The 10,686-nt window shown below is 35.3% G+C and overlaps 1 protein-coding gene across 1 annotated transcript in view; it reads right to left on the minus strand.

The window, feature by feature from the left end:
* The window catches only part of LOC106879746 (dynein axonemal assembly factor 3), a 33,218-nt gene that overhangs the window by 14,844 nt on the left and 7,688 nt on the right, over positions 1–10,686 (minus strand). The window contains exons 4-8 of the mRNA XM_014929425.2: positions 7,586–7,679; positions 6,118–6,211; positions 5,230–5,293; positions 4,138–4,220; positions 1,865–1,958 (exon numbers count right to left, since the gene is read on the minus strand). Of these exons, the coding sequence (XP_014784911.1) occupies positions 1,865–1,958; positions 4,138–4,220; positions 5,230–5,293; positions 6,118–6,211; positions 7,586–7,679 (429 nt within the window). The remainder of the gene's footprint in view (positions 1–1,864; positions 1,959–4,137; positions 4,221–5,229; positions 5,294–6,117; positions 6,212–7,585; positions 7,680–10,686) is intronic.

Here is a 10,686-nt window from a genome sequence, read left to right on the forward strand (position 1 = left end):
GCTCATGGCCAAATCAGTGAATGGTTGCTGAAAGCTATGATGAAAGCAGATTGGGATCAGGCAATACTTCACCGAGAGGAGATATAAGCTTCTGCTTATTCCTGTCTGAAGTATTGTCCGATACTTCAGACTTATCATCCGATGAATTTACTTTGTTGACATTCTTCATCGACAGAATTTTTATACCTTTCAACCTTTCAATCAAGTCCGCCTTTCTTCCAGTAACATACTGTCCGTATAATCTTAAATATTTCTTTAACTCAGGCACAGTAAGTACTTCGATAGCTGAATCATCGAATTGCTTTATATCCATGATAAGACGTAAAACAATAACAATGGTGTGGATAGTCTGCGGAAGTTTAATTGTCTACATGTAGCGCCGCCTAGCCAAGGGAGATAACCTACTTATAGGAAAGCCCTATTGATCTTAACTGATTGGAAGTGTTATCATGTATATTGTTTTGTCTTGGTATAAAAGATGGCTACAGCAAATAATCCGCTCAATACCACAGATTTGCTTGTCAGTTGGTTGACCATAACCAGTTGAGCATGTCCCTTGGTGGCTGATGATATGTGCATCTCTGGTCACAAGTAGAAGTAGTGGGGGAACATCATAGCCATGTATTGAGAGGAATTCTTTGGGGTTTGGCTAATTCAAATTTGGAAACATGGGTGTTTTGTTCATCATCCTTATTCAGGGACCTTTTGAGTGGGATGGGATACTCAACCTGAAGAAAATTTTAACTGGGGCCCCACCTGCAAGGTCATGTGCTGTTTATCATGATATGAGATCACTATGTCGCGCACATATGGCTATGATGCATGTGCCTAGTGTACCGTTATCAGACGGGTAGTCATGATGGGTGTATGGGGCTTTGTATATTTGTATCCCAGTGTCACTTTGATGGCATGCACTGCTCTCTCACTTACTACTACTACTACTACTACTACTACTAATAATAATAATAATAATAATGATGTAAAAAGTACTTGTGCTGATGCCATGCAAAAAACACCCATGCTGGTGCTATGTCTAAAGCATTGGTACTGGTGCCATATAAAAAAGCACTCTGTAAAGTGGTTGACATTAGGAAGGGTATCCAGCCATAGAAACTTTGCCAAAACAGGTAGCTGGGACTTGGTGTGGCTCACTGGATTGCCAGTTCCTGTCAAACTGTCCAGCCTATGCCAGCATGGAAGGCAGATGTTAAATGATTATGATGATAATGATGATATATAAATATGGTGACTAAACCATAAGATCCATACGATGGTGTTTTCAGTGATGGAAAGCAATAGATTATATGGAGGACTGGAACATACCATTTAGTTGCATTGCCAAAAGATGGATATGTGTTCCTCCTCCAACCGCTGACCTTGGATGTAACCAGACCTTAAGATCAATATCATAGCTTCAGTCATGTAAAAGGGAGATAAAAGTTGACTTCTATTACAATTTTACTTCACTAAAACCTACTTGGCTACTATGGTGTGGACTCATTTAGTTTCCTACACACACATGCATGCACGCACACACACACATGCACAAACATATAATATTATATTAATGCCCTATTGTTATACTTAGGAATGGTCATATTTTGCCAATTAAACACACACACTATATGTTTGTTCTTTACTTCAGCTTAATTATTATTATTATTTTTGTTTCTTTGTCAAAGCTCTTTCATCACGCATCCTGTGATCTCTTCAGTGACTCCGCTTGTTCTGTTTAGTCCATTCTATCTTTTAGTAGTTAATTGACAAAATATGACCATCCCCAAGTATAACAATATCTGTTTCAACACACAATTTCACATCAAGAATCTTTCAAAACAAATATATAAATATAATATATTAATACCTCTTTTTCAACAAGTCTCATGTGATAATCCCAGTCAAAAGCATTCATTTTGGTGTCATATCTTGTTTGTAGGTAGCTTCGTAATCTGGTCTCCCTATCAAATAAATACCATATTTCTTTGCATATAATATGCCTCACTAATTATGAGCAAAAATATCACTTATGTATAATACACACTGACTTTTCCTTAGTAATATAATGTATAGAAAAAAATGTTTAACCCTTTCAGATTATTCTGTCAAATGTAATGCATATTTATTCACATTGTTTTGGATTAATCATGGATTATCTCATAACTTTGAGATTTAAATGATGTGTGATTGCATTTAGAATGACATTGTAAGGTAGATGTGAAAGGCCAGATCTGGTTGGTTTGAGCATAAAACAGGTAAAATATTTGGGCTGGATATGGCCAGTTTAACTGCTAAAAGGTTAATCAAATTTATTATTACAAGTGCATAGATGGATTAAGTAATACTTTGTTTCATTGAAATATAGGAATATATGCAAGAAAGAATTAAGTAAAGGAAGGTAAAACAATAAGCTCATATATCCTAAACAAAATAAAAAGTAATTTCAAAAGTGACTTTTGAATTCTATCAGTGTAGGTTGTAAAAGTGTATGTGCTGTAAAATTAAAGCTATGAAATGTTTCTTTTTACATAAATTAAAACATGACATTTTAAGTTTTCAGAAAGTGAAAAGAGCATCTTAAACACTCTTTATTCAGTATTTTGTATGTAATTTCATGGAACATAAATTATGCTGGCATTGTATATTTATAGAATTTATTTCTATCTAGTGAAAATGACAAGCAGCCTCACCTCCAAAACTGTGATTTATTGCTATCAAATCTTAGTTTTATTTTCTGACTACTTATATCAACAATTATGAGTCAAATTGTAGTTAATAAGATACTGATCAATGCAATCACTGATGTGGGCATACAAATTTTCACAACTGGGACAAAGGAGTCCCAAGGAATTCTTACTATTAACGTACAATGCAAAAGGATATGATAGACATAATGCAGGATTTAAACACTTTCATTATACTTCAGTTTAAATTCTTTCTTTATTGAATGCTTTCAATATATATATATAATATTGGTAACTCTTGTACAATGTTCTGCATTATGTGTTTAATTTTCCCTTCAGCTCTTAGGGCTGCTATTACTGTGTCCTTGAATGGTTTGCCATTTCTGGGTATTAACCTGGATAGGCCGTCAGCTTTTTCAAAGGTAAATATTCCATAGTATAGTTGTAGTTTAGTAGTATGGTGCCCCATTGCTGCAACCTGTTTGCTGTATGTCCTGGGATTCTTTTCTTGGATCCATAAATCATTAGCAACGGGTGATGGTCTGTTTGTAGTCTAAACCGTCTACCTTGTATAAACCTGTGGAACTTTCTTATGGCAAGTATAATCGCCAATGCCTCTTTTTCAATTTGGCTATAATTTTTTCCCTCTGGCAATAGTGTCCTTGATGCATGAGCTATGGCCTTTTGGTTGCCATCTTCACATTTGTGTAAGTGAATGGCACCTACCCCATACCCACTAGCATTTGTTGCCAGTATCGTTTCCAACTTCAGGTCGAAGTGTGTAAGCAACAAGTTTGAAGTTAACATACTTTTTAGTTTCTCAAATGCCTTCTGGCATTTTTCTGACCAAAGCCATTTAGCATCCTTTTTTAAAAGCTCATTTAGTGGAATCCTTGTGTTGTGTATGTTTGGGATATATACTTAATAGTGGTTTACCAAGCCTAAAAATGCTTGTAACAATTTGACGCTTGTTGGGGGAGGCATATTCCATATTGCTGTTGCTCTTGATGGGTATGGCCTTCATCCCCTTTCATTTCCTTTCATCAAATATTGCAGCATTGGAGCCATTTGCCCAAGGTGCCATGCAGTGATATCATGTGGTTGGGAAGCAAAATTCTCAATCATGCATCCAATCACCTATTAAAGACATGAAAGATAAATTTCCTCCTGTATGGAAATCTTATCAAAGCTAACATCAACAAAAGATTCTCTACAAGTTGGTTTATGGAATTAGGTGTGTTGCCTGTAGACACAAAAAGAACACTTAATGGTCAATATGAATTCATTAAATATTAGTTGATAGTTCAATACTTCGTATACTAGCCAGTTTTCCTGATACTATGATTTAATATTTTAAATAATTTAGATGCTGATATCTTTGTGCAAACAGGAATGAAGATAATGGAAAGTGAAAATTAATGAAATTTAAAGGTCAAATAACAAGGAATAAACTTACCAACACATGCTAATATCAAACAAATTTTTATCTGGGTTTCGCCAGAATTTTAGAATCCCTTCAAGGTAGTCTCTTTCTTTGAACTACTATGTCAAATAAATACAGGTAAATTATAGTTATTTTTATAAAAATAAAAGAAAAAACATTTCAAACAAAAGTAACAAACAATGGTCTAATATCTTTTATCTGTTTCAGTCATTAGCCATGCTGGGGCACCACCTTGAAGAACTTTTAGTCAAATGAATCAACCCCAGTATTTATTTTTTTAAAGTCAGATATTTATTCTATTGGTCTCTTTTTGCTGATGAACCGCTAAGTTATGCAGATGTAAACAAACCAACACCAGCTGTCAAATGGTGGTGGTGGACAAATACAAACATAAATACACACACACACACACACTCACTCACTCTTAGCAATTCATGGATTTCATTTCATGGGGATCCAATAGCTAACAACTATTGCATGTTCGTCACAACTAAAGTGCTATCTCTTTGCTAATTTCAGAAATTCCAACGGTTATCTTTTTGATCCATTAGTTCCACTGACAACACAATGTTAAGTTCCTGTCATTTCCCTCCTAACACTAACCTGTATCAATTCAAATAATAACATCAAGTGATCTAATCTTAATTTTCTATTAGTACTCCCCACAAAACTTAATATATTATAGTTCTTCCTTCTCAAATACAGTAATTTCATAAACTCTATATTTCTCATGCTACACTTCCCTAAAGGCTGCAATTAACTTCGGATTCACAGAAATATGTGTCATTTCATAAAATTTTGCTAGTTATGAGGATGATTTGAACTCAAATATAAATGTTTTTTTTGCACACTGGTACAAAGCAGTAATGCAGTTATTCAGAAAGGAGAATGTTTAATTAAATCACCCGTAGAACCCTGGGTACCTATTTTATTGTATTGACTCTAAGAAAGTATAAGGCAATGTCAAATCAAATCAAACTGAATATAGAGACACCAATTTCAATACTGTTACACATTTAGTCTGGGTGTACATTGTTTCTGTCTGCCTCTCTCTTTCTAACTACCAAACTGTTATATAGATGAAACTATGGGAAAACTTATTACCTTTAACCTAGATATGTCAACAATAGGTAACTTCTCTTTCAAATAATCAAAGTCAGTTATCATCCTGAAAAAAAAAAAAAAAAAAAAAAAAAAAAAAAAGAATAAAAGTTCAAAACATAAAAGGAGTCTTATAATTACAAGGGTTGAAATAAACACTTTCACTCATAAGAAATGTGCATCTCTGAAATTAATTCCTTGCTCTAAGTTTTTTCTTTCCAATCACAAATTCATAGGATTAAGCATTAAATATCAAAACTTCACCAAGCAATCTTTGTTTCTCAGTATAGGAGAACCTAAAATGGCTGTTATCCAACATCCACTTTGCCTTCTCAGATTAATCTGAAGATTTTAAACAGATCACAAATTAATACAAAACAAAAAGAGAAATGGCTAAGTAGACAAAGTACAAGATTAACAGTTCATGAGATCAAATCTATTGCTCATTTAATTAGATGGTATTATGCTCAAGAGCCTTTAATGCAGTAATTTTCAGCATTTTCCCATTCATAGTACATCAAATAAGATGCTAAAGAGTTACAGTACACCAGCAGCCATTTAAAAGTTTTATTTAAAAAATAGTTGCATGCATTGCACTTTACAGTAAAGAGATACACATGCAGTGGTGTGGTGCATTAAAAACATCCAGGTTTTCTAAATATCATGGTGCTCACAACACACCTAAAGATCATATATGGCACATAAGTGTGCTGTGGCACAATTGTTGAAAATGGACATAAAACAGATGAATGGAAGCGATAATAGGAAATGTAAAGTCTAAAGCAAATGATCTGACAAAAATTATAAATAAGGAAATTCTTAGAAATATCTAGGGGAAAAAATGACAAATAAAGAAAATTTGAAAGTGTTTTTAAAATCTATTTTTATCACCTGATGAATTCATTGCATATTTTTTGTAAATATGTGACTGATTGTTTTCGAATTAAAGTATTTCCATATAACTCCAGGTACAGTTCCACTTTATCTGGAAAGATGTGATACAATAATATATGGCATGATATAAAAAATATTATAATGTCACAGGATGTACATATACTTTATGGCATTACACCTGATATCCCCCCCTCCATATGCATGCACACATGTATATTATGACTCACATACTGTTCACTTTCCTGACTTTTGTACATAATTCTATGTACTGTATATGCACCTTTGATAAGTTGTAATGTACCTGAGCATTATACACAATAATTTCATTATTATTATTATTATGTTATTATTATTAATTCACTTGACACTTTTACTGGTCTCAGCCATGTGGCAAGGCCATGCTGGTACACCACCTCACATGTTTTTAAGTTGAAATTTTACCAACATCAAAAATTTACCTTTCAGCTCTTTGGGAGTTACATACTGGAACCCAGGATGATTGTGTTATTTGTACAATGCTCTAATCAACTGAGCTAACCAGGCCTATGCTGGCCATAGAGCCATTTAAAGGAAGTTTATTGGAGGATTTGTGAGAGTGTTGGACAAATACCTCTCAGTTATTGTTTGTATTCTTTGTGTTCAGAATTTGATTTCCTTGGTCAAAGGCAGTGACTTGGCAGAACAATTAGCATGCTGGGCAAAATGCTTAGTGGCATTTCGTCTATCTTTACATTTTGAGTTCAAATTTTGCCAAGGTCAACTTAGCCTTTCATTACTTCAGAGGTTGATAAAATAAGTACCAGTTGAACAATAGGGTTGATATAATTGACTAGCCCCTCCCACCAAACCTGCTGGCCTTGTGCCAAAATTTGAAACCAATATTTCTTTGGCAAATAAATAAAGTGCCAGCGAAGAACTGGAGTTGATTCATCTTTCTCTCTCTCCACTCCTTCCCTCTCTCAGAATCCACCATGCAGCACTGTGGAAGAATTGTAAAGGAATATGCATAGAGCTCCTTCCCTCCAAGAAATCAAATAAGGTTGAAATAGGGGCTAGCAACCTTTTCTCAGCTAGCATGCTAGAAAAGCCATTAAAAAAAAAGCCAGTGCACAGGACTGATGTGTTATATAGTAGAGAATTATTAGCATTGTCATCACCATCATTGTTGCAACCACAACGCCACTGCCACTGCTGTTGTCACCATCACCACCACCACCACCATCATCAGTTTAAATTTACTGTCCATACTGGTATGGGCTGGATGGGATTGCTGAATTCAAGCTAATGATTCTACTGAGGTTGACTTCATCCTTTTGGGTCCATAAAATGAGAACAAGCTGAACACTGGGATGGATCTAATCGACTTATCCTTGTGTTAAAATTTGAAATCAATATTAACATAGATATTTTCATAAAAAAATTAAACTTAGAAAAAGAGAAATAATAATATATTAGGCTAAAATACCTTGAAGTCCAAGCAGTTTGGGTGACTGTAAAGCAATTGCCAAGAGTAATAAATGTCTGGCATAGATTTCAAGACGGCTTTCCAGAATGTAAAACTAGAATTTAGAAAATAGAAACAAAACAAAATTAAATTTTTAGTCAATTCAAAGTAAAAAGTTATTAAAGAGACTGATTCCATTCTGGCTAAAGCGAGATGTTAAAATGTAAAACAAATCTTAAGTGATAAACCTATCATTATGGCATAAATAAGTACCAGTTGAACACTGGGGTTGATGTTATCGATTTGACCCCCCTCCCCTGAAATTGCAAGCCTTGTGCCAAAATTTGAAACTAATATTGTCTAGAATCGAATGGCCTTAGAGTTATGTTGATACCCTAGAACATACCATTAGGTTATTGATTACAAACAAAACTGGATTTAAATTCAGAATTTCTTGAAAATGGGAAAATCATTTCCCATTGCTCTCTTAAAGCTCAAGAGATAATTTAGTCAGTCAGAAAAAATATGTATTAATAATTTTGTATCTGAGTGCAAGGCAGTGAGCTGGCAGAATTGTTAGTGAGCCAGGCAAAATGCTTTGCAGCATTTTGTACATCTTTATGTTCTGAGTTCAAATGTTATCAAGGTTGACTTTGCCTTTCATCCTTCTGGAGTCGATAAAATAGGTACCAGTTGAACACTGGGGTTGATGTTATCGACTTGAACCCCTCCCCTGAAATTGCAAGCCTTGTGCCAAAATTTGAAACCAATATTGTCTAGAATTAGAGCCTTAGAGTTAACCTAGCAAAAACCAAAGTCGTAATAAGTAGGAAGGCAGACAAATCACAAATCCCTTCAATAGATGGCTCTGCTCAATCTGTAGAAAAGGTGTAGGTAGAAACTCCATAAGATGAACCTGGCGTAAGCTTTCGATACGTAAAAGGTGCAGCAATATCAGAGGAAGGTTAACAGGGAAACTAGCTTTTGTATGTGGAAGATGCACAAGTACAATAAATGCTGAAAATGTGCAGAAAATAGATTCCATCAACTGCCAGGGGGATAAGCTAGAGGTAGTAGATAGCTTCCATTATCTAGGTGATCAAGTTAGTAGTGGAAGTGGATGCTGTGAGAGTGTAGCTGTGAGAATAAGATTAGACTGAGCAAAGTTCAGAGAGCTTCTAGCCCTGCTGGCAACAAAGGGCCTCTCTCTCAGAGTGAAAGGTAGATTGTATGATGCCTGTATGCGAACAGCTATGCTACATGGCTGTGAATCATGGACTGTGACAGTTGAGGACATGCGTAAGCTTGAAAGAAATGAAGCCAGTATGCTTCGCTGGATGTGCAATGTCTGTGTGCATGTTTGACAGAGTGTAAGCATCATGAGAGAAAAGTTAGGTATAAGAGGCATCAAATGTGGTGTGCAAGAGAGATGACTATGCTGATATGGTCATGTGATACGAATGGACGAGGACAGCTGTGTAAAGAAGTGCCGATCTCTAACTGTGGAGGGAACCTGTGTTAAAGGTAGACCTAAGAAGGCATAGGATAAAGTGGTGAAGCATGATCTTCGAACTTTGAGCCTCACAGAGACAATGACTAGTGATCAAGATCTTTGGTGATATGCTGTACTTGAGAAGACCCGTCAAGCCAAATGAAATTATAGTCATGGCTGATGTTGGTGTCATGTAACTAGCACCCATGCCAGTGGCATGTAAAGAGCACTGTTGGAGTATTGGGCCTCACAGAGGTAAAGTGGTTAAGTTCCTTTCAAGCATTGGGCCTTATGGAGGTAAAAGTGGCTGAGTTACTTTCGAGTGCTGGGCTTCACAAAGGCAAAGTGGCTGAGTTCCTTTGAGTGTTGGGCCTCACAGAGGCAATGACTGAGACCTTTGACATTATGTCATGCTTGAGAAGAAGACCTATTAAGACCTATTGCAGCCATGGCAGATACCGGTGTCATGCAAATGGCTTCCATGCCAATGGCATGTAAAAGCACCCATTACACTCTTGCAGTGGTTGGTGTTAGGAAAGGCATCCAGCTGTAGAAAACCATGCCAAATCAGACTGGAGTCTGGTGCAGCCTTCCAGCTTGCCAGCCCTGGTCAAACCATCCAACCTATGCCAGCATGGACAAATGATGATGATGATGATTGTGTCTGAACAAGTTGTGTGAATAAGCGATTGTTCACAATGGTACCTTGATAGACTGAATTATTGAGAGTTAGGAATTTCTGATTTGGTGTAGATTTGTTGCCTCCCTAATAACTTGTTGAACTCTAGCTCTGATATAGTGATACCACTCTCTCTCTCAGTGGTTCTCAACTGGGGGTTCATATGACCCTTGTTGTTAAAATTTATGTACAATAAATTGCTTATAATTCTACAATACACAAAATATTGTATTTTTTCATATAATTCCTAATAATATTATAATAATCTATATATATAAAAATGAGAATGTGTGTCTGTCTGTGTGTGTGTGTGTGTGTGTGTGTGTGTGTTTCCCTAAAACTCGAGAACTACACAACCAATTTCATTCAAATTTTACACGTGCCTTACTTAGGGTCCCAGTTGTGTTTTAGTCAAAAAAAAATGTTTAACTTCTTGCATAGTTCGAGCCCACAGCAACATATCTCCTCCACTATTTAAGTATTACATGTCAAAAGTGAAACAAAAACACTCATGTCAAATACTTTCACTTTAAGAATGAAACTATTCCACTAACTCAAACAATCACATTTCGATACTATAATGTCAGATACTTTCACTTTAATGGTTTCAGAGAGAGAGATGTATATGTATACATATAGATGTATATGTACACGTATATGTATAGATATATATAGAGATATAGATCTATATGCATACATGTATATGTATACATATGTGTAGATGTATATATAGATGTACATGTAATATGTACACATATATACATGCATACAGATATCTATACATATATACACTCACACACACACACATACACACAAACGCACACATTAGTCATTTGTTTTTTTTATCCAAAACTACGTAAAAAGTACTGAATGGATCTTTATGAAATTTAGAAATTATATTCAATGCATAACGGCCATAACCACCATGAAAATTCATTTGATGTTGATGGA

This window comes from Octopus bimaculoides, chromosome 11 (genome assembly GCF_001194135.2).
Source record: "Octopus bimaculoides isolate UCB-OBI-ISO-001 chromosome 11, ASM119413v2, whole genome shotgun sequence".
NCBI lineage: Eukaryota > Metazoa > Mollusca > Cephalopoda > Octopoda > Octopodidae > Octopus > Octopus bimaculoides.